Raw genomic sequence first — 26,285 nt, 5'->3', positions numbered from 1 at the left:
TTTGACTATTTACTACTTTATTATTATAATTCAGGCTCAATTCGGAGTTGCAACTGCCAACTCTACCAGTTTCACAATTAATAATTTTCCAAGTCATTTTTATCTTGTTATGTGCATTCTTAATTTTATTTTTTATAGTTAAAGATTTTGCCAAAAAGCACACTTTTTTAAATAATTTAGAATAGTTACTTACATAATTGGCAAAAGTGGCACTATGATTGTACGTTCTTTCATTGTAAAGCTCATACATTCGTTGCCTACTTTTATGAATTCCAATAGTCGCCCAATCACTGAATTTTAAAAAGTTTTTTGTATTAACTGTTTTAGAAGTGAATATAGATTTAAAACTGTTTTTAATTAATTTAAATAGATTGTTATATAATACATTGGGATTATCACTGAAATGTATGTGAGGGAGATTAGCCATAATATTACTTCTAAACTTCTCAATACGACTTGCGGTCAAAGGAACAAACATTATCTTTTCAGAAGTACTTATTTTTTTTAACATGAAAATTAAATAAGGCTTGTTGTCCACAATGATCTGAACTTAGGTTATTAATAATAATTTTGTTTTGTGGAATATAGGTAGCAAATATGTTATCAATGCAAGTTGCTGTGGAATCTGTTATTCTAGTTGGTTCTAAGAACAGATTTACCAGATTATATGAACTTAACAAAGATCTGAATCTAATACTTGTGGTTGAATTATGCAATAAATTTATATTAAAATCTCCACAAACAATAATTTCTTTATTAGATCCAGATAACTTAGATAGAACATTGTCCAATATATTTTCAAACAATTCATATAATCCACTAGGGGGCCTGTATACGCATACAACAATGACACGCTCAAGCTCTGCACAGGCTATTTCTATAGTTTGCTCAATAGAAAGGCTCACAATATCTTTACGTTCTTTAAATTTTATATTTTTACACAGGAGTATTAAAGAGCCACCACGTATAGCTTTATTTCTACTGAACAGACTAGCAATCTGGTGCCCACTAAAGTTAAACATAACCTGATAATTTAGAAGCCAATGTTCAGTTAAACACAAAATATCAATGCCATTACAGGTCAAAAATAATTCAATTTCTAAGTCTTTCCCTAACATTCCTTGAATATTTTGGTGCACCAGATTTACAATATTTTTGTTATTTACTTTCTTATTATTTTTATTGGCTTCTATAGTAACTATTTTTTTACAATTATAGTTAGAATTATTATCGTTGCCAGAGACTACCTCTATTGTCTTAGAACTTAATTTAAATTACTTGGAACATGTTCCAAAATATATGGTCTTAAATTGTTATTATTATACTGCTCAATAGAAGCAGTTGTCTGGTCAACCAAACCATTGGTTGATTTTTTAATAATAAAATATGATAGCAAACTAGCTATCTGTCTCTTATAAAAATTAGATAGGTGACACCTATCACATGTCAATATACAAGAATTATAATTAATTATGTTATTAATGTCAATTAGTTTTATTTTATTACATATATCATTTTTTGTTACATAATAAGTATTTGACATGATATGTAACATATTATTTAATTTAAATCTAATAGAATTTTCCTGTGGCACATCTTTAATATAAGGAAATGTGAACATTAATATTCTATCCACATTTAAATGTGATAATTTAGAATAATAATTTTCAAGAATTTTTTTGTTTACATTTCCCCTTCTCCCAACTAATATAATTAGTGTAGTATTGGGACAATGAGTACTATTCAAAATACTATTCATAATATGGGAATAACTTGCACCCGGCATACAATAATTTGATACTGATTGTCCCTTACACATGTCATTGAGCCAAACACCCATGTTTCTTCCCAATTCATCACTATAGATTTTAGTACATTTTTTGGTGGGAACATGATGTGTTATGTTGGGTATGGCGCTGTCATGAGCTGTTGACTGAGACAAGGACACTGCATCATTGAGCAGCCCCGAACCATCCCCAGAGACTGAACGGCCCTGACAACCACAAGTATAGTTTTTTATAAGAGAGTCAAAGCGCTCAGAATTGTATTTACTCAAGTCTAGAAGATTGTTCACGGCAGCAATATGACTAGATATTTCTTTTTGAGACATTTCATATTTTTTTGACATTATATCTAAAGAGTTATGTAAATATGTTATCTCAGCCTGAAGAGCATTCACATCAGCCTCATAACCTTGTCTCATTACTTTAACATTCTTAGAATATTCAATGATTTTTAGTCTGAGTGTGTTTCTTTCTTTATAAATTTTTTCATAATTTAAGCAATTATTTCTTGATTTTATTAATTTTTGAGTTTTTTTAATATATTTATTAATTTTAACATATTTCTTTAATTTATTTTTACCAAATACTAAACTGGAAGAGCCGGAGTCATCACCAGTCAAATCAATTGTTGTGATGTCATTGGTATTGGTGATTGGGGACACTAAAGAGGCTGAATTTCCCACCAGTTCATCAAATAGACACTGGGTTTGAGAGGCCTTTAGGTTTAAGCTATTATCTTCCAATTCAGAAATATATAGTTGGGCCTTATGTAATTTAATTTTTAACTCATTGGTGAGCATGAGGGCTTGCTCATACTCATCTCTGCAATTATCAAACCCACTGACTATTTGTTGCAGATTATTTCTTTGTTCTTCCATATCTAAGTATTTCAAATGTAACTGAGAAAGCTCAGTTTTTAGATTATTGTTTCTATTAAGAATTTGCAAGAATTCTTGTTCGTTATCATCCCTTTCTTTTAGTAATAAATCACACTGTGTCCTGGATGCCTTTAGTTCCTGGAGCGTCAGCTGGAGTTGTTCCTCCGCCTGACGTGCCTTGATACTACGAGTCATCATATTTGATTAAAAAAAATAGAAGTTGTATGAACAAATAATATAACAGTAAGCAGTGTGATCAATCAGTTAATAATATTTAGTATGTAAATATTTTAAAATGGGTTTCTAAGGTGAGTTAAAGGGATAATAAGAAGTCGAACAAGAAAACTTTTCAAAATCGTTACCTGCGTAATGTCAGCTGACGAACACAACACAAAAGAAACACTATGCACAATTAACGCACGACACTCAGTTTATTGTTATATTTTATATATAACTGATTAATACATTGATAAGAATGTAAGATCAGAACTAATTACAATTAATTTAAAATATAAAATAATTTTAATTTATTGAGAGAAGTTTTTTTATGACATTTCGTAAGTGTTGCCACAGGAAAAAGCCATATATAATTATATGCATAATATATAAAAATAACTTAACGGTTCAGGATGAAAACCCTGTGTTGTTTAACGAGTTTTCTATTTTGATAAAAGGTCACGCAACATTTCGGTATCAAGGAAAGTTAAATAAATAAATATGAGACAACATCACATACATTACTCTGATCCCAATGTAAGTAGTTAAAGCACTTGTGTTATGGAAAATCAGAAGTAACGAAGGTACCACAAACACCCAGACCCAGGACAACATAGAAAACTAATGATAATCTACATTGACTCGGCCGGGAATCGAACCCGGGACCTCGGAGTGGCGTACCCATGAAAACCGGTGTACACACCACTCGACCACGGAGGTCGTCAAAGTCGTCGTTAAGATTGATTTGATTATTTGACTGCAGTTTCAGTTTCTGTCATTTCAGTGACCATTACTGCTTTAAATTTGCGACCACAAAGCCAAGTTGCTGACGGAGAGGCGATGGAAGTTATGTTTATTATTAATATACTATCTTGATCTACTTATCTTCAGGTGGCCCACTAAGCAGTCAACCTTTTTCATAAAATTCCTATTATCTTTCTGTGTTAATAAATAAGATATTGAGAGCCGATATGGCCTAGTAGTAAGGTGTACATCATAGCCAATGATTGCGGGTTCGAACCCAGGCAAACACCATTGAATATTAAAATAGCCGCTAAATTTTCAATTGCTTGTTTTGTGTTAATAATTTATGTGGCGGTTAAGGAAAACATCATAATAAAACTCGCATGTGTCTAATTTTAACGAAATTGTGCCAAATGTGAATTCACCAACACGCATTGGAGCAGCGTGGAGGAATATGCTCCTAAACTTCTCCTCAAATGGAGGGGAGGCCTGGCCAAGCAGTAGGAAATTTACAGGCTGTACATGTGCACATTTGAAATAAAAAATGAAATAACAACCATTTACGCCGATAGTTCACAATATCGTTGTTTAACATTTAATTAAATTCAAACGGTTTCACTGCTTTCAATTTCCACATAAATCACGTAAGAACAATAAAAAAAAACAGATCGTGGGCAACTTTCTAAGTCATATAATCCCACTGTTTACGGTACAATCCCATTGATATAATATCCCATTGTCTTCAACGGAACCAATGGTGCGTACACACGCCCACCAGCGAGAGTATGTGAAAAGCAGATAACAACACCGGAAGACGTATTTACGCTATCATCGTACTCATTCATTACCGGAACACCATGTGAACGATTAAAAATACAACTTACATGCAAAGGACTATCAACTTTAATACTATATAATTATGTACCGTTATCATATGCACTTCAATTCAACACTGCAATCTAATGGACAGCATGCTAGCTACTAGCATTTCTTACGCGACGTCAGAGGTTGTAAAACGATTGAAGTTTATTAGTTGTGCCCATAAAAGGGGCAGAGGCCGTAAACCTGTTCGATCCCGACACATACAAGGTTTTTAATACTTGAAATTAAGATCTAATACATAAGATGATGCGTTTTTCTCAAGTCGTAACAGACAATTGATCATAAAAACTAAATAGTAATGGCAATCTTAAAAAAAATGGAATTTTTTTAATTATCAAGAGTCATATTTGACAAGCCATGGATCATTTTTGGGCATATTTATATTCATGAAATGTTTTATCATACGTTGTCATTTTTAATTTATTCATCTATATTTTTGATGTTTAACATCTACTGATGGTCCTTGAGAGTAAGAGCGACACGTATGCTGTGATGACGGCATAAACTCATACACCCATTAGTAAGCGATCTTACCACCCACCCATCATATTCAACGGCCAAGCATTAATTTAAACATCACTCAACATACTTAGCCGTGTGTATTCCAGTTTAAAGGGTGAGTGAGCCAGTGTAACAACAAGCACCAATACCTCAGTTCACGGTATTGTAAGGAATTGTTAGTATTTTTAACAGCAGTTCTTGCGTGTACATGACGCTTCTTAAGCTTATGTTAAAAAACTTCATATTAATTTACTTTATTTTTGAAAGCCTTCAATTATATATTTTTTTCAATAACCATCAATCAATAATAAAACTACTCGATATAAGTTTTGAAGCTATGAAACTGTACAATTAGTGTTAAACCTATGAATATTTTATGCTTGTATTTGTAGGAAAAAATACTTCCAACAAAAACATTTATTGATCAGACATCTTCATTAATATAGAGATCGATTTGTGTACACAATATACAATAACCCATACACTTAATCCTGATATATGATAATTGATAGAAATAAAATTTTATTTGGATCAATAAATATACATTTTAGACCACACCAATTCCCACCCGTTACGTTGCAATCTGTTTTATAAACTGCCATTAAATTTAGACTTTGTACTCTAGCCATAAAGTTGATAATGCGTCAAACAATGTTGAACTTGTCATTTCCGCTCCGGCAACATTTGTATATTTTGTTAATATATCACCGAATTTTTCTTATCGCTGCGTATGTTATATCCGTTTGTTGAGAAATTGTGTCAGACATTCCTTCTTATATATGAAAGCATATTTGTATACCTACTTCATTTTGTCAGTTCTTTACACTAAAATTGTAAATAATGAAATATAGTATTAAATTAAGATAGCTTAAAAACGAATTGGTTTGAGTCTACTTGATAGGACATGAGATATTTTTACCGCCAGACAGCAATACTTGGTATTGTCGCGTTTCGATTTGAAGAGTGAGTGAGTTTCAGGTGGGCTAATTCCACTACACTATAAAAAAAGTAATATTTCATATATGGCGGAGATAGTATTTTCATTGATATACCTGAAACTTATGATAGATTATAAAAAAAAACAACTGTCAAAATATTAAAAAAGAAAAAAAACACTAATACTCAGGTCAATGTATTTTCTTCTCCGAGAAATGGTAATTTTTATTTAAACAATCAATAAGTAAGTCTTATGCTTCTATATTCAATAAGATTCTAATAAGACTTCAATGTTTAAATAGAAAATCATACATGGACAAAAATCAACAAATACTATTCTCCCAGCCTTTAGATAAGCAAGCTGCATAGAAGATATTACAGTTCAGGCTTGTATGAACAAAAACAAATGTATTCAATGTTCGCTCGCTATCATAAATCCGATGGGACGGAAACCCGAAACCCGCTGAAGAGAGATCAGATGCAAAACAAACGGCTTTACTTTCCGAGGCTGTATTACTACCAATTCCCCAACTCGTGCAGTTTATGTGATTTTCTTGACAGAAAAATCCAATAAATAAAACTAGACTAATAATAGATTTAAAAAAAGGTCCAAGACTTCCTAACAGCTTGCAACTAGATTAGATGACAGTGAACGGTGAACTCGCCCAGTAGTTGGAACTCCTGCATCTAAATTGATGATTGCGAGTTCAAAGTCGAGCAAATTATAAAATTTTATGTCCATAATTTGTGTTCATAATTCATCCCGTGTACGCAAAACATTGAAAAACTGCACATAACAGTGAGTTAAAATTAGCGCCAAACCGTTTCGTCGAAGGGAGAAGTCACCTTAGCCCAGTAGTATATTTACAGGCTATTACTTTTACTTTTTACTAGACTACCGTAGTTATGTCTACCATGTATTACAGCCTGATATAGGGGCGATAAATCCTATTTTATGGCTAATTGCCCATAGTTAAACATAAGTAATAGTCTGTACATGTCTTACTCCTTTCCTGTTAATGATGAAGGAAATTCGACTAAAGTCCAAAACAGGTCGGTAGATACACGATACACTGTTCACATAACCAAAGAAATTACTCATTGATATCACTTCCAAATCTTCCACGCATTGTCCAAAGTCCGTCTTGTATCAAATGGGCCATCTTGCCAAAAGTATCCTGTAAATTCTGTTTCGGGCGCATTTGTCATTCCGAGGGTCGTAATAACCTCGAAGATTAGAGGGAAAACGCAACGGTTTAAGCTCTCTTGAATAATTAAGTCAGAAAATGTAAATCTTAATACCTCTGAAACCCGTTTTTAGGGAATCTCTTTGTAGAAACACGGAATGCTCGAGTACCATTTTTGGATCTGTTTTTTTGGTAAGTAAATTTTCTCATCCGTATTTTCGGTTCGAATGGTTTAAGGTTTTAAGTGGACAAGGATTTATTTTATTCAAATCCCCTTTTATTTCAAAAGAGACTTTTATGAACATTTATCTATACTAATATAATAAATGCGAACATAAATCTGTCTGTCCGAACCACTGAACTGAATTTCATTAAATTTGGTATGAAGAATGCTTGACTATAAAGAAAGACATGGGCTACTTTTTTAAGCCCAAAACCTCCTTACCCCTAAATCAAGCTACCAGCACAATATGTCTTCTCCCATACTTCTCTATCTGATATCATCTCACAAGTGCCACATTTTCTAGCCATCATATCATCTTTCACAATCCATCTATCGTTTTATTGGTCGTATACCTCTAAATCCATTCACATCCATAATAAAAAGTACCCAATTCACATTGATCCTGCATTTTTGTCAATCGTGTCCAAGGAATCTATATTTTTTCGTTTGTTGACTATCACTGTCATCATCAACGTGCCATAACCTTGGGGTTTAAGATGTTAAGTTACTTGTACTCGTAGTTTGACTTACTCAACCTTTAAACAAGTAGATAGTAATTTAAAAATAATTATATAGAATTCGTCACGGATATCATATAGCGCGACACACATATACATGTAACACACACACGTGAGTCGAATGGAAGTCAATAAAAAAAGTGTATACAGAGCAGTTCTTATAACAGTTAAATAGTGTCATTAAACTGTAGAACGTCTGAAATACCACACAAAACATAATCGACCAATTTATCCGACACACGCGCATATAATGACGACGAACGTGTCGCGACAAAGAATAACTTCTTTATAACAAACGATCTGATATCTTGGAAGTTATCATGGGGTAATAATAATGAAATGGTTACTTTATTGTTACCAGATAAAGTGAAACTAAAATGTAAAATAATAAGCAGCTACATAGAAAAATACTAATATATATACATACATATTCAATGTCATTTAGATAGTCATTTATTTTACACTTGGAATATTATATTATTGGGTTAGAGCTTTGTGCAAGCCTGGATACTAATCTGCATAATTATCACCCATTTATCATGCGTATGTGTGTGTATACGTATTAATGTGTGGTTTTGATGGTTGAGTAAACCAGCATGCGCCACCAACTTTGGCTGGCATCTTGCCTCCCAAATTTGGTGGCGTATTACTGTGTTTTAAGGAATAGCTAATAGTTCCCAATGTTGGCCCATTCGCTCGCCTATTATATACCACAATACTATTTAAATGAATATTATTTCATAGACTGTCTCTTTTAAATGCAATGTAGTATGATAAGTGTCCATTATACGTACATTTTTTACTATTCTGATAACATCGATACCAGTTCCGTTCTTGGCAAACTTATCTCAACACATTCGATAAATAACCGGACCTGGGATGGTTGTATCAATGATGGCTCAATTGTTACAAGAAGTGAATTTTAGCTGGAGATTCCTAGTTCAAAACCGGGTAAGCACCATTAAATAGATGTGTTTACTAATTCATATCGTCGGCAGTAAGCAAATTAATGAGAAGAAACCTACAAGTCTAATTTGTATGAAATTCTGCTTCATGTGTATTCAACGAACCCGATTCGAGCAGCTTGGTGGAGTAATCTCCAAATCTCTTTTCAAAAGGGCAATGAGCCTTTTGGACAGCAACGAGATTTTAATAAGATGTTGCTTTATTTTACAATAAATAACTTAAGTGGAACGTTATAGTGACATTAAATTATATAATTGTTTTATTTTATTATTTCAAAATAAATATGTATCCAATACTGCTTCTGTAATTTACCAAATAAATATAATTATTTAGATGAATCTAAAAATTGAAGAAATTTGTTTTTTTTTTTTTTAAATTAATTTAAAAAATAAGCTTTTAATTAAAGAGAAGTATTTATTCGTTTTCCAAAACAACACTTTTGTTATTATATACTAGTTAAACTCCCCGCTTGGCCTGTAACAGACGAGAAAAATTGTTTTCGCTGTTATAATACCAAACAAATAACCTACCTACACACCAACCTAACAAATAATACCTGACCTCACAACCAATTTCGAAAACGTAAGAGGCAGGCAAAACTAGTAGCTCATAACAAAACATAAGATCTTACTTCAAAAACCGTACGATAAGTCATCAATACTCAGATGATTTGATATCGTATCGTATGAAGAAATTCATTACTCAACGAGTAATCTTTTGTAGTGAATCATGAGTTAGGGACGCGCAATTTGCGAGTAAATTGTCTCTGATCCGTAAATAAGTACTGACTTTGTTAAAGCGTGCGACTTAACTCGCTTGAAACGAAAATAATTGTGGTTTATTCAGCGCAGGTGTGGATATAGCATGGATTATAAAATTCCAGACTACATTCGCCGTCTGGAATTATTTAGAGGTTCCTTTAATCCTTGACTACTTATATATATGAAATAGTCAAGCGGATGAGCAAATGAGCCACTGGAGATCCAACCATCAGTTTACAGCACTCACAGGCAGGACGTCTGCCGAGTTTACTAGAACGAGAACATTATGTATGAGATTTTACATGAGGGCACATATAATCTTATATGTTGATCTATTTCAAGCTACAAAGTGAAACGTCACGATATAATTAGTAGGCATTTGCTTAAGCTACATAAGCGTGTCTGATTGCGTGATGACTGTTTAATTACTATATTTTTAAGAAGATGAATTGGTTTCAAATAGAACACGATTTTGGCCAAACGTTGGATCCAATCCGGTGTCGCTGGTTTTTATTTTGCTGAAGTGTTTATAATTCACACCATATCAACAAAACACCGTGAGAAAAGTGACACGTGAGAGAGTAATTTACATACAACCACACGCAGAACCAACATTGCGGCAAGGTCATTGCCCAACATTATTGTATAATATTACTGGTATTGCCAATCATAGCCAACAGTCAACACTAACTCATTCAATTCGAAGTCGAATCAGCTTAAAGTAACTCAACAGCTACCCGTAGATGAGCCGGGTAGCGCAATGGTTAGAGAGCATACGATCTTAACCGATGATTTCGGGTTCAAACCCATGCAAGCAACACTGAATTTTCATGTGCTTAATTTTTATTTATAATTCATCTCGAGCTAATGATGATGGAAAACATCGCGAGGAATTTCATTGGAATTAGACACATGCAGGTTGCATGTGCCTAATTCCAACGAAATTCTGTCATATGGGATTCCACATACCCGCATTGGAACAGCGTGGTAGAATATAGTCCTAACCTTCTCCTTCAACAATAGGATATTTGAAGGCTGTTACTATATACCTGTAGTAATTACCCATACAGGCTTTAATAAAGCCTTCGAACGAGTAAAACGATTCAATAACGGAAACAAAAAGCCTTTGAATACCATTATTTGTTTTTTCGATACATTTGGGAGTCAGTTAACTCTCTTCAATTCAAATTGGTATTTGATTGTTTTAGGGCATTTTCAGATACAGATTACACTTTATTAAACACGTTTCCATTCATTTAACTTTGTTTAGTTAAATACAGATTTATCTCTTTATATTATTGATTCATATTTGAAAGAACAACGCAACGTTGTTTCAATGAGTGTACTTTCGAAAATATTTAAAATTAAAGCGATTCTTAATTAAAGTTTTTTATCTGTGACTGAATAGTATGGATTATAATTTGAAGAATGACCTAGTATAGATATTCTGATCGCTATTTCCAGAAGAATGTACATTATTAACCGGTAGTTTTTGTTTTATAAATATTTATATTAAGATGGCCAAATTTTAAGACATTTGAATAGAATATGTTTTATTCGTTTATATTATGTATAACTGTAAAACTCTGTAGAGGTAAATAGTATAATTTATAAGACTCAAATATAAATCTTTAAGTGACCATTATAAAATAGTTTGACGTGAAAACTAACGAATTTAAGACTAAAACAATTTTTGTGTATTTGTCTGTCTGTCTGTTTGTTCCGGCTTATCTCTAGAATGGGTGGACCGATTTTGACGGCACTCTGACTCACTGGCAGATTACTGATATAATAAGGAGTAACTAAGGCTTCAATAATTTTTTTTTTTTTGGTAAACTTAAACGCGTACAAGGTGCAGTCAAAGCTAGTCATGACTAAAAAACTTGGCGACTCCTCATGTATAATCTATATGCCCAAATCTGCCCAACGGAAGCCTTCAATTCAATTTATCATCTTAAATAACAATTTATTAATGTTTATAAGAGACTGTATGAAGCTTATTTGATTTTCAAATAATAATCTACCAATGAAAGCAATTAATCTGGGCAAATTTAAAATGCAGTTTCTCACTGGCTGTTCAGAGTCGAATCTGCATAGCTGAACGGTTCCAACGTAACACGGTGTCTCTTTACGAATTCATGTTTCAAATGTCCTCGTTAAGGCTTGTTTAAATAAAGAATTTCTCGTTGAAGTCGAGAATAGTAATAAATAATCTGTTGATAGAATAGTCGAGCTGATAAATTCTGATGATCAATAGAAGACTTTTTAATTTGGACTGTAAAGACGAATCAGTCCATATCATTCCTTCATCTCGTATCTTTCAATGTTACAAAGATTGACTTTTTATTTCATTTGGGTAGGCAGACTGGCAATTGTGCCTGATAGTTGATAACGTGGTGGAATAAACACCAAACTCCGTAGTTTTTGTTTTTGTCTTTCCAAGAGAAGAACACAATACACAAAACCTTTTAGTTTTTTTCGTTTTTTTTTTTTTTAATTAAGTAAGGTCTCCGTTATGTAAGGTGATTGTTCTTTTTCTCTATATTTTTCTCTTTATTATGTTTTATATTATATTTTAAGTATTTTAAGCACATAGTCTATAGGTTTTTAAATAAGCATGCAGTGTTTATCTACAATTAATTGTTTCTATAGTAAGTTTTATATTGTAACAACTGTTGATGAACCTAAATAAATAAATATCTTAAATGTTTGTTTGAATGCTCACCATACATATAGACGTAACTCTCAATCAGCTTATGACCACGACTGGTACCTCTTTAAAAAAAGCTAAAGCTATGAGCTTTTGATTCGTAATCTACGGATTTAACACGGTTTCCCATACAATACGTTTAGAAATCGTAAAAAAAACAAGTCGTTTTTTCGTAACGATCAAATAACAAAATTATAAAATTTAATTGAAGTCCCTTACAAATAGATACAATCAAACCAATTAACGTGAATGTGTACAACTTCGAACCGCCATCACTCTTTATTAAATCTTAATTATATTATAAAAAAGTCATTAAGTAATGCAGAAGAGAAAGTGATCAGTTTAATGATAAGATGTTAATTCTGTAATGAATTATAATACAAGTAATTATATTTAAGTTAATTTACACAGTCCGATACGATATCGTAGTGTTTTATGTTATTTAAAGGTAAATTTATGTCGTGTGATGTAAAATACGGAAACTATTGGCTCTCTTATCCATTACTTATAGTCACCACCTCACTTGGTGGTAGAGCCAGAATGCGAAAGTAAGTTTTCTTTGTTACGAGTACCTACGTCTTAACCATTCAACAGATCATCATGTAATTTTGTATACGATTTCTGTAAGATATGAATAAGTTGTTACTATGAATAACACTATGTACCTCATATTTGTTCCTTCACCCTATCACGCGGTCGAAGCTGCGCCCGAAAACTAGAGGGCTAAGTCCTATTCCCCTATATTTTTATTAACATGGCTGGTATACAGGTTGTTGAAAGCAGAATTTTTTTTTTATCTGTCCGCCGAAGACGATACATATTAAATAAAATTCCGCAGACATTTTTAACTTTGCCGTCTCAATTAGTAAATTCAAAAAGTAAATTCAAAAAGTTTATAAAGAATGCATTGGTAAAAAAGGCTTATTACTCGATACAAGATTTTGTAGATGATAAAAAGGCGTGGAATTAATACCCGTCGACTTCCAGGCAGGATATATTAATTTAAATAATTGTATGAACTACCATGACTGTATTTTTTTATATGTTTAAAAAGAGTAACTACTGAGTTTCTTGCCGGTTCTTCTCGGTAGAATCTACTTTCCGAACCGATGGTAGCTTCACTTAATTGTTAAATGACGATTCAAAAGTGCTTGTAAAAGCCCACTTGAATAAAGTTTTGATTTTTTAATTTTGATTATTATTATACAAAAGCATTTGAAAATTCAGAGGTGCTTGTTGTATTCTAACCACAAGGCTGGTCTGGAACCGGTCTTATCTCACAAAAAACCCTATTATGTTCAATAATTCAATCTGCATTCGACCAAATCCAATTAGACCGTGTACTTTGTCCGAGTATAATTGCATTGGATGAACAATTAATCCACTGCTACCGATACTGATTGTGATTATTAATTATTTATTAAAAATTGATGAGCTAATTAACTCATTGGGGTATCGATATGTCAATGATTCGATAAGTAAATGGATTCGATCGAATATTCATGAATCGATTTGACGATATGAAAATTGATAGTCAGATTTGAGCAACCCGATACAAAGTTACCGCCGTCGTCTTAATATGTTGATACTGTTTGAAACATATACTAGTTTCCGTCCGCTTCTATGAGTAAAGAGGAGGATAACTTATATGTTGGTTATATTGAATTCCTTTTTATAGGCACGAAAATAATCTCTTCGTACTCAGTGAGAATTCTTTGACATATTTTTTTTGACAACATCACATACATTACTCTGATCCCAATGTGAGTAGCTAAAGCACATGTGTCATAGAAAACTAAAAAAAACATTTACATCGACTCGACCGGGAATCGAACCCGAGACCTCTGAGTGGCGTACCCATGAAAACCGGGATACACATGACTCGACCACAGAGGTTGTCACAGGTTTTCCTGTACAAAGCTATGTTACATCCAAGATAAACCCTAACCGTCCATTATAACTTCACTTTAGCTCTCTAACAGATGATCCATCTCAACTCAACTCTTCGTATATGGCGTCAAAATTTATTAAATATAGAGGAGAGAGCTAAGCGACAACACTCTGTAAGCGGTCAATTTAATTGAATAATTCATAAAAGGCACCATTCGATGGAACATGTCGCTTCCAACATGGTGCCACTCGGACAAGCGGGAAAAGCCCCGATATTCAGAGCCTCCCTAAAATTTTTGTTGCATTTATACAACGAATAATTGTACTTTATATATGTTTATTGAATCAAATATATTTCATGGAAATAAGCACTTTTAAATTGTTATTTTAAGAGTACTTGTTGCCTTTCGGGTAGGATATTATATGTACAATTATATTTGATAATATAACTTGGTATTTTATGTGTTGAAAAAGATACTTGTGGGTTTCTTGGCGGTTTTTTTCAGTAAACTACACATTCGACAGCATCACTTAATGCTTATTGTATTTTGAGTCAAAAACTAAACCATCGAGTCTCAGGAGTTACCTACTTATTTATTAACAGTCCAAATGGATGTTAATTAAAAATCTGCAACAGCTAATCATGACCAAGTAATGTAAGACAAAGATATTTATTTCGATAATTAATACTTTCCTCAACAGAACTTGAGATGAAAAATAAAAAAATAATATGTAAAGTAACAGCCTGTAAATTTCCCACTGCGGGGCTAAGGCCTCCTCTTCAAAAAAGGAGAGGGTTTGGAACATATTCCACCACGCTGTTCCAAATGGTGGAATGCAGATGTGGCTGAATTCCTATGAAATTAGACACATGCAGGTTTCCTCACGATGTTTTCCTTCACCACCGAGCAAGAGATGAAATATAAACACAAAGTAAGCATAAGTAAGCATTGTTTGCCTGGGTTTAAACCTGCTATCATCGGTTAAGATGTACACGTTCTAACCACTGGGCCACCTCAGCTCTGTAAAGTTTGCCTTTGTGGAATTCATTCTTATTATAATGATAGATTTACATTTACCTCAATCTTGAAAACTTATTTTATTGATATTTAAGTATTTACGTACAAACTTACAGTACTCATAATATACCCGAATAAACAAAAATGTCTCAAAGTTTCGATGCCATAAATAATACTTAAAATAACTGTAATTAAAGATCCCTTTTGAATTTCACGATTTGAAATCGTACTAACTCTATATAAATCGGCGTTTTTAATAGACACAAATATTTATTCTGATTATTTTTAGTCGGCTTTCCCCACCGGCCGGCAACACAAACATTTAAGCTGTGGTGCAATAACGTGTCAAACCAATGATTCTCGCTTCATCAATCACTCAGCGGACTTATTCTGTGTATTCACGGACTTTTATCGCACTTAAGGTTCATTGACAAAAATTTCAAAATTTATTTGAACACGTGTCTTTGAAATTTCTAGTATACTTATATAAAATTAATAACACTGTAAATGTGATGAATGGAAATTAAAAAAGGTAATAGTTTTATTTAGTTTTAAGTTTAGAGATCATAATATAGGTCATCGTCAAAATCACGCAAAACCAACTGACTGATAAACTGACTGACAAATAGGCTATTTGACTGGTTTTTAAAATCCATTTTATATAATTCAGTAGAAGTTAAGGAACCCAGTAAAAGTTGTGTTTTTTATTTCTAGTACATATTTGCCGAAAAATATCATATTAAAAATTCCATATTTAAATAGCGCGCAAAAACGCTACTTGGACAATATGGCGCTGCATTAATCTGTGGTACATATAGTAGAAAAGCAAAGTTTACAAGACAGTGACTTTATCATAAGCCCGGCCAATCAGGAGCGTTTTGTATCACGTGACAAATGTTTGAAAAAAAGCATTTTTATTAATGAATTTTTGAATAAATTAAATATTATTTTCAACTTTCGTTAGTAAATAACCATTTTTAAACTCATAATATACACTGATTACAATAATTCAAAATTTATTTTTCGCATTTCAAATAGCCTATTATAAAACAATTTTCCATACACCTCAACCTCATATTCCTTATACTGCTAATACTTAATCAGAATAAATCTAATTAGTTTATGTATCTTCTAAAATCGGTGAAAAAATATTGAATAGTTTTTATTCTCTATGATAACACTGACCAGAATAAGGCAGTTAATTTAGCAAATAGCTTTGATAAAGCTTGAAGCGTAACTGACCGTGATAATTCATCAGCCTTCTAAAAAAGAGTTACAAAATTATTTTGTTTCGTGCGCAAAATCACACATTCTTTACAATCATTAAAATGTGAGCCGAGATAACCCAGTGGTTAGAGCGTGTACAACTTCACCGATGATTGCGGGTTCAAATCCTGGCAAGGCGTGCAACCAACCACATTGGAACAGTGTGGTTTAAAATGCTCGTAACCTTCTCTTCCAAGGAAGAGGAGGTCTTACCCCAGCAGTAGGAAATTTTGAGGCTCTTATTATTATTATTATTTTAACGTTGAAAGTGTAGTGTTGTATCACTTTTATTTCATTGTTTTCATTTAGTAGATCATTTAAGTCAATAATTTCTCTAGGATATTTTTTCTGTTCGATTCGAATTAAATATAAAATTAATTCATATAAAGAATAAATCAAAATTTCCAGATTCAGTATTCTAGAGCAAGGAAAAAAAACTGACTAAAACCCAGCATTTGTACCAGGGCTTCATAAATCACGGACAAGTAATTACTCAACCGTAGTATCAATTGCGAAAATAGTTTGGTACCAGTGCCCTCTTACTGGCTCTTGCTACCTCAATGTAACAGATGGCTCAAATCGATTTCCAAAATTGTTACTTATCTGCAGAGACGGTCAGGAATGACTTTCGATGAGATGAAGCAAGAAATATAAAAGGAAATAAACAAATTATGTACTCTTTGAGAAATACAGTATATGCCTTCAATTGTAATTATCCTTTTCAATACTTATTATATAATTTTATTGGTATCATCTTTTGGATTGATACTGACCAAAAATTGCTTACTTAAATCAATGAATACATAACGGATTCTTAATTCAAATTTATAATTACCGTTATTTTTTTTTTTAATGGATTTGTCTGTATGGCCACATAATATTGGCACTGTTAGAAAATTAGCTTTGAGAAGTGTTTATTCCTTGTGTCTTGTGAATGGTTTTCCTAATGACCCTTTAATTTAAGTGAATGGTGTTTGCATAAATAGGAGTACTTAAAATAAACTTACCGCTTGAATGAAGAAGTCACAGTGCAAGACGCTGACGATGCCGAAGTTGGTGAACTTGAAAACTCTGTCCATTATCCACATTAAGTTGGACAGGACCCCAGGTCTTGGATTCCAGGCGGCCATGAGAATGGGAACGTCCGCTGTGCTCTGGTGGTTCGCGAGGACGAGGGTCTTGCGACTGCTGCATGCTGCAGGTTCATCTCCAGTTTCGACAACTGTGAAAAACAAATAGAGCTATTAAATTGAGCTGCGATTTGAGTCTGTTTTACTTATTGTCATATTAACTACGATATTTACATCTTTCATAACAATAAAACTAGTTTCAAAGATCTCATAGTTCGATCCGATGACTAATAAGTAATATATGTATAAGTTTTTTTCTCATTAATATGAATTCTTCAGTATGGTATTTTATCTTTGTTTTTCTTTTTGGTATAGGTTGTTACATGGGCCATGATGGTAAGTGTTCACCATCAACCATAGACAATGACGCTGTAAGAAATATTAACTATTCCATACATCGTCAATGCACCACCAACCTTGGGAACTAAGATGTTATGTCCCTTGTGCCTGTACACTGGCTCACTCACCCGTCAAACCGGAACACAACAATACTGAGTACTGTTATTTGGTAGTAGAATAACTGATGGGTGGGTGGTACCTACCCAGACGGGCTTGCACAAAGCCCTACCACCAAGTACATCTTGTTATGTCTTAATTTGAATTATTAAATTATTTCGTTAATAACATTACATTTTATACAGGTTAGTTGGGTTTACATTATCTGTATGTCAATAATTTTGTACGTATCTATTGTTAATTTTTACTGTTTAGTGATCAGTCGATCATTTAACTTCGTCAATAAATAAATTCAAACACAGATAGAATATATGTTTATAATATTTTTCTTAACTTATCATTTTTAATTGCACCAATATGACACCTTTCCCGAAGATTCAAGGATATAAAAACGTTACCTTAAGATCTACATTATATTTTTTGCTAACAAAATACCTCCAAAGACATTTCAATTTTCAAAACGAATTTTAATAGTGATTAAAATAGATATATATTATAGAATAAGAATAACAGCTCATTTTATTGCCTGCACTGGTTAAATGAACCAACCAGGTTCATTTTATGCCTAGAGGATCGGAATTGCGATTCAACTGGGACAAGCTGCTAGCAATTTTGCGACCATTGCACACAGTCATGATACACAGTAACTATGTTTAATTTGTATACTGGATATTCCTGCGATTTCGTCCGTGTTTATATTTAACAATAATTTATTATTGTAGTCTAAACCTAGCCTAAGTTACATCAGCAATCTGCACGTGAAAGTCCCCGCCCAAATCGGTCCAGCCGTTCCAGAGAACAGCCGGAACCAGTAGATAGATAATGTTGGTGTAATTAAAAATAACCAAAAAAAATTAATATATATTAGTATGAAATAGGGAATAAATCACAATGCCTTGAGGTTCTCGATTCGAACCCAAGGTCGGAGATTAAACTCTTTGTAATCATATAGGTAAGTGACAATGAGAACCTGCTTTTGGGCACAAACTTTTGCAAAATAATATGTCCTGCGTAGTTGGCTGGGACGATATTAACGACGTAGACGATTGATCAAAAAAATAACTTTTATCATTACAATTGACTGAAGTTTCAAATCAACATGACGACCTCTTTGGTCGAGTAGTGTGTACGACGGTTTTCATGGGTACGCCACTCCGAGGTCGCGGGTTCGATTCATGGCCGAGTCGATGTGAAAAAAGTTCATTAGTTTTCTATGTTGTTTTGGGTCTGAGTGTTTGTGGTACCGTCGTTACTTCTGAGTTTCCATAACGCAAGTGCCTTAGCTACTCACATCATATACTATACCAGTATGAGAAATCAAAACAAATAAATAAAATTGAATCGTCTGTGTGAATTAAAAATAGCTATCTTGAGTCCATTTCCATAAAAGTGTAGAGTATATGATGTTGTCCAATATTATTTATTTATTTAATTTATTTCCTTATTTAATTACCATTTGTTAAATCCAGAGATGGGTATTTGTATTGTTTTATTTAAAACAATTTGCAAAACTTTAAGCTAGCTTGTAAGTTGTTTAGTTCCTACCAAATGATATTTAACGCTTACAAACTATTCTGATGTTTTTGTAAAGTTTAATTTAACAAAGTTTGCTAGACTCTACTTAAAATTATTTTGTAGACTAGTGGTCGCCTGCAACTTGCAACCTGCAACTTCGCTCGCTCGTTTCGCTTTGGGTATTGGCTGCCAGGCAAAACAGTAGCCTATGTAAAGTAAAGTAACTGCCTGTAAATTTACCACTGCTGGGATAAGGCCTCCTCTTCCATTAAGGAGAGGGTTTGAAACATATTCCACCACGCTGTTCCAATGCGGGTTGCTGGAATGCACATGTGGCAGAATTTGAACCCGCAATCATAGGTTAAGATGCACGCGTTCTAACCGCTGGGCCATCTCAGCCTATGTCCTTTCTTGGAATTCAAGTTTGCTTCATACCTCATCTAATTCGGTTCAGCGGTTTGGTCGTGACAGACTTTTCTTTACTTTAACATTTACAATATTAATATCGTTTAAAAACATCTTTTTTTATATTGTCATTTACTTTGGCGTAGTAAATTACATCATTTGTGATACAGTTTTACAGTTTAAGATCCACGTTTTCGCCCGCATACAATTAGATGATAATCATTTGAATCTTAAACGGTCAATAAAACGACCGTTACTAACACGATAATAAACTATCATTAAATAAAACAGAAGAAGTGGAACGAGCGGCTGTCTACACTTGAAACTGAGTCATTAGTGAAACAAAACATTTTACTCAATTTTTCACTAGTCTGAGAGAAACATATAACAACAATTAGTTTTATTAATTTCTATGGCTTAAGAAAATAAATATATTTTTATAGTAATACTATATTAAATAATTTTAAGTTAGAGATACTGACAACGTGTTATTTTAAGACCGAGGTGGGTAACTATCTGTTGAGTAGCGATTTGGAAAATGGTGGAAATTAAAACCGCTGCCGAACGCTACAGCAAAGAGTGATGGTGGAAGATCTGTCTGGTGGCGAGCTTCTTTGAGCCAACAAGCGGATTTGCAAGTTAAAAAGACAAAGTGTAACCAGTGTCGAGGACGGATGTCGCACGGTGCAGGAGTTAAGTCGTTAACCCTACAAAAGCATAATCCGCCCAATTATCAATCTATTTCACTATTGTTTCTAGAAAATTTGATATCTATTTTTTAATGTCAAATAACTAGGCTTAATGGAAAATGTGTCACATAATGCTACTTTGTCACCATCACGCACAGAATTTGGTACTGTAAGAAATATTAATTATTCCTCACATTGCCCATTAATGTACCACCAACGTATTCTGAGAAGGGTTAATTTAACAAGAAGATGAGTAGATGATAACCAGACGGGCTTCCATAAGTACATAAGAAAAACCCTTAAAAACTAAGGATTGAAATATAAACTGGTCCAAATTCGAAATATAGTCCAACAAAGTCACACCAAAAAAATCGCACTCTTGAAGGATCAACTATATACAATTGCTTCATTTATTCAAACAATCTAATAGTTACTATTTTCATAAACACAGAACCGAAACAAAATCATAGAATCTTTATAGCGGTTGAATTTCCAATCGAACTAAAACAAAGTATTTCTAAAATACCAATATTCTCAACTGAATAAGAGAAGATAAAATTCCGAACAGTTCTTTCAATATACATAATATACGTTCCTCGAGCTGTCCATTTAAATGCAAGTATGGCGACTCGAGTAAACGATTAGAGTGAGGTCTGAAGAGGTTTGTTTGCGCAAATACGGAACTGAGTGAAATATTTATTTGCCGAGAGTCCGTTTATATGACGTTGTTTGTGGAACGTGACGCGAAACAGTCGGATGGATTTTGATAAGGGTTTCGTTCGGTAATATTGGAAACGAAAGATAATTATTGGACGAGAAGAAAGAAACTAAATAACTACCCTAAAGAAATGACCCCAAATACATTTACGTCAATAATAAAATACATAACGATAAGACTCGGTGGTAGGGCTTTGTGCAAGCCCGTCTGGGTAAATACGACCCACTCATCAGTTATTCTACCGCTAAATAACAGTACTCACTATTGTTGTGTTCCGGTTTGAAGGAGTGAGCCAGTGTAACTACAGGCACAAAGGACATAACATAGTTCTCAAGGTTGGTGGCACATTGACGCAGAGAAGTAAGTAATAGTTAATATTTCTTAGAGCTTCATTGTCTATGGGTATTTGTGACTACCAAATGGCCAGGTGGCCCATATGCTCGTCCGCCAACCGTAAGAAAGACCAATACGGTCAACGCAAATACTTTTCCAGAATAAAACACCAATGACTCGCTTTGTATAACGATTGCCACGAAAAATAAATACATCGTAGATTGCTAATAAAATTCAATAGGAAAACTCGAAGAAAATCTCAAAGGCAAACAAGATCCAGTTGAATCGAAGGACTCAGTAAACAGAGCGTCAAAGCGTTAAAATTTCAATAAACGTAAAAAAGAAATTACTTTATTACCATAGAAAGAAGTGCCATACATTTCGTCCTACTTAAAATAAATAATGGAATAGTATTAAAATTCAAATTACATTCTATCTCCTTAAGAATGCCCTCATCTCCCTAAATAAATAACCTTTCCCCTCCAAAATAAGAAAAAGCTATAAAAATCATTAACATTTTTCTGAAATAACTTCATCATAAGTCACGCTATATACTGCTTACTTCAAGTGTTCTAAGTAAGTTTAAATTCAATTTTAATAACCATAAGCATGAAATACGAGCTTTTTTAAAAGCGAACGCTGTAATATTTTTTCCACTTCAGATTTCAATTATTTCTCATTATTATTCATACTATGAACGAGGGACATTTAATTTAAATTTTATTTTATAACCAAGTTATATAAATACGCGTGATTATGTAACATATATATATATATATATATATATATGTGTATGAGCATGTGTGTGTAGACTGTAATGATCAGTTACGAATTTTGCTTGTGTTTCATTGTAGAGTGGAGAGCTCAATCAAGATTCGAAAATCAAATTACGACACATATGTGACAGAATTTCATAAAAAAAATTAGGTCTTAAAATATAAATAACAATATCATATAGTACATGAAAACTCAGTGATACTGGATTTAAACAAATCAGAATTGCTTTAAAATAGTAAATTCAAGGAATAGCAGAAAATACAAAAGCATTGTATTATTTAAAGAGTATTCTTAAACAACATTGTTGTTTTCGTTTTATTCAACAAATGTTATATTTGAAAAATCCTTTGTCTCGGAACGCCTTAAGGCGGAATGTTTTGTAATTACGAAGACTACCTGGACTAAAAGCGACAAAAGTTTATTAAAAAGTATATATCTGTCGTCTGATAAATTAAATTTTTAAATTAACTCCGAGCAATGTTCCTGTCATTTTAATTTATATCTTTTGTAATATTACTTTTGAAATCGCATTGGTTTTACATTTTAAGAAGTTGTATTCATTCGTTATCTAATAGAATTAAACTTTAAAATATTTACCCTTTTCAAGCAGTCGAAATACGCAGACTGAGTTACTTTTGCTATTATTGATATAAGTATGGACAATATATATGTAGATTATTACTGTTATTTATGTTATTCAATGCCATCAGCAAGAAATTAACAAAACAAATAATTCAAAAATGGGAGTGGTTCGGACAAACTTTTCTTACCTAATAAATATCCACATGCGCTTAACTAGCGTGATTATTTCACTTACCATCGAAATGTTCATTAACATTCGAAATTTTAAAATATAGAAGAGTTTTTGTACGGAACAATACTTATATGTAAATATTCTCTTCACCAATGATATATGTATGCTACCAAGTGTGCTTGGGTCCAGTGAAATTCTGTAAAAAATTACTTCGTATCTCCACTTACTAGTGAAGTAATCACAACCGACTTATGATGATACGGCATTTTGATCTGTGTATCCCATAAATTATACAATAATTACAGTCAATATTCCATATCACATTTTCACATTTGGACGTTTCTTCATACAAAATACAAGCCCAGTTCAACAAAGGCGTGATTTTTCTTTGCTATACTTTTCATAATGTGTTTACGTTTGATAAAACTCGCTCAAAACAATATTCGAAATAAATAAAACACAAAATCCGTTGTAAAACCGGAGACGATGAGTCTGTGAATTTTAATCGAAACAAAATTAAGTAAGGTAACCTTATCTATGTTTTTCTTGAGGGAAGTGCAGTCATAAGACAATGTGACGACAGTGGTACGTTCGTATAATTTATGACTTTTGCTAGAAATATACTCGTTATCAATTTTACTTACGTCCAACGTTACGAAAAAAAAACGTCTAAGTATTACAAATTGTTTCAGTTATTAAATATTTACATATTAGATTTTAAATTTCACAATTAAAAATAAAACGGTCCTTAAAAAATTAAAACAATTTTTAAATTTTTCAATCATAATTTCACAGGTTATTAAAAGTTAACATAACATGTTATGAAAACACATACAGTATAAACAAAGTCTAGATCAAGCATTCAACTGAAAAAGTTCAACTAAAAAATTAAGCTATGGACAATAAACAAACCTTTTGACATAACTGTAACGATCGCCACAACATTTAAACAAACTATATTCTCTACACACACACATGTACTTTGTGAGACGCACACTAATGAAAACCTTATAATCCTTTAGTATCAAAATCACTAATACTATTTAAATGTATCTGTTAAATACTGAGGTTGTCTGCGTCTACAGTCTGCGGTGTCCTAAATCCAAGAGAAATGCAACCTTTAATTACTTAAGCAAACTCCTTTGAGATGCTTAATTAAAGTATCGTATCAACTTCTGTAATTTTGCTACCAAAAGATAAAATAAACGTAGAAGGTTGTCCGTGGTACTTTACCTCAGCATAATTACGAAGGACGCTATTTTTAATTTATCTCCAATTCAATTTATTGGTCGATTACGTCTATAATTATTGACACAAATTAAATCCAAAAATATTTAATGATGAAATTTATTAATCATACAAACATATTAAATAAATAAATAAGTATTGGACAACATCACATAAATTACTCTGATCCCAATGTAAGTAGCTAAAACACTTGTGTTATGGAAAATCAGAAGTAACGACGGTACCTCAACACCCAGATCCAAGACAACATAGAAAACTAATGAATTTTCTACATCGACTCGGCCGGGAATCGAACCCGGGACCTCGGAGTGGCGTACCCATGAAAACAGGTGTACACACTACTCGACCACGGAGGTCGTTCGTATTAGTTGAACACATTACATATATTCGGTAACTATGATCAAGGAACGATCAGTTTTGCTTACGGAAGAAATAATTGTCTAAGAGGCGTAATTCTAAAGTAATTCAAAAATCATTGTCTATTACTTTGACACTGGAGTCCGAACTCAAACAATGCGAACTCAATTAAACAAAAAATTGCTTTAAAACTAATTTAATCTTCATATTATTGCAATATAATTATACATTGTTTCGTTGTCATTAGTAGTTAATAATTCAAAAAAAAAAAACAAAAGAAGATCACAGAACATTCGATTTTACACATTACTTTTTCTTTTTGAATATTGTAAAAAAAGGTTTTATATATGATGAAATAATATTAATTAAACTTAAATAAATTTAGATATATATAATACAGATATTATTAAAATAAAAATCGTAGGTGCGAAGAATCATTAATATAGTACAAAAACGATTCGTTGAATATAGATACCAGACACTAGAAGGAAGAAGCTAGTTAATTTCCTACTGTTAGGGAATTGCGTCTCCTACACGTTACAACTATTGCCTATATTATAATATACGGAAATCGATCCACCACGTTGCTTCATCTTCCATCGATTGACGGATATACGTATTCCACAATATCCTTTCGCTCGTTGAGGTTTTGTATAATAGTTTCCTTCATCGCAGGTACGAAATCAAATATTAGATGGAATCAAAAATAAATAGATCACTAAATAAAACAACGTTGTACGTGGTACCATCGTTAATAGAAATTGGTACCGTAAGATATATTAACTCCACTAAAATGTTATACCCCTCTTTTTTTAGTGACAGAGCTAATCCTGGGCTAATCAAAAAAAGGTAAAATAAAGTAACAGCCTGTAAATTCCCCACTGCTGGGATAAGGCCTCCTCTTCCATTAAGGAGAGGGTTTTGGAACATATTCTACCACGCTGTTCCAATGCGGGTTGGTGAAATGCACATGTGGCAGAATTTCGATGAAATTAGACATGCAGGTTTCTTCACAATGTATTCCTTCACCGCTGAGCACGAGATGAATTATAAACACAAATTAAGCACGTATATATAGTGGTACTTGCCTGGGTTTGAACTCGCAATCATCGGTTAAGATGCACGCGTTCTAACCACTGGGCCATCTCAGCTCATATATGATGGGTCTAGATTGTCATAAATGTATAAAATCAACAAATTTATGTCCCAAATAACTGCAAGGATATAGTAAATTGGTTTTAGTTACGGAAATCATTTAATTAACTAACACTCCGATATCTATTATGCGATAGAAGGTCAAGGGTGAATCGCCGCTGGATGCCGGAGCCACACGATGGGGGTTATCCGATAAAACCAGATTCACCTATCTTAATTATAAATATCTCCATTGAATAAACGCTCTTATACCTTACTTGTTTATAA

The 26,285-nt window shown here is 32.9% G+C and overlaps 1 protein-coding gene across 1 annotated transcript in view; it reads right to left on the bottom strand.

Annotated features, from left to right (window-relative positions):
• Positions 1–26,285, bottom strand: part of LOC124535512 (acyl-CoA:lysophosphatidylglycerol acyltransferase 1) — a 351,483-nt gene that overhangs the window by 158,236 nt on the left and 166,962 nt on the right. The window contains exon 4 of the mRNA XM_047111723.1: positions 17,489–17,703. Coding sequence (XP_046967679.1) covers positions 17,489–17,703 — 215 coding nt within the window. The remainder of the gene's footprint in view (positions 1–17,488; positions 17,704–26,285) is intronic.

This window comes from Vanessa cardui, chromosome 15 (genome assembly GCF_905220365.1).
Source record: "Vanessa cardui chromosome 15, ilVanCard2.1, whole genome shotgun sequence".
Lineage (NCBI taxonomy): Eukaryota > Metazoa > Arthropoda > Insecta > Lepidoptera > Nymphalidae > Vanessa > Vanessa cardui.
Note: the sequence above shows the minus strand (reverse complement) of the source record. Positions and strands in the feature narration are given on the sequence as shown.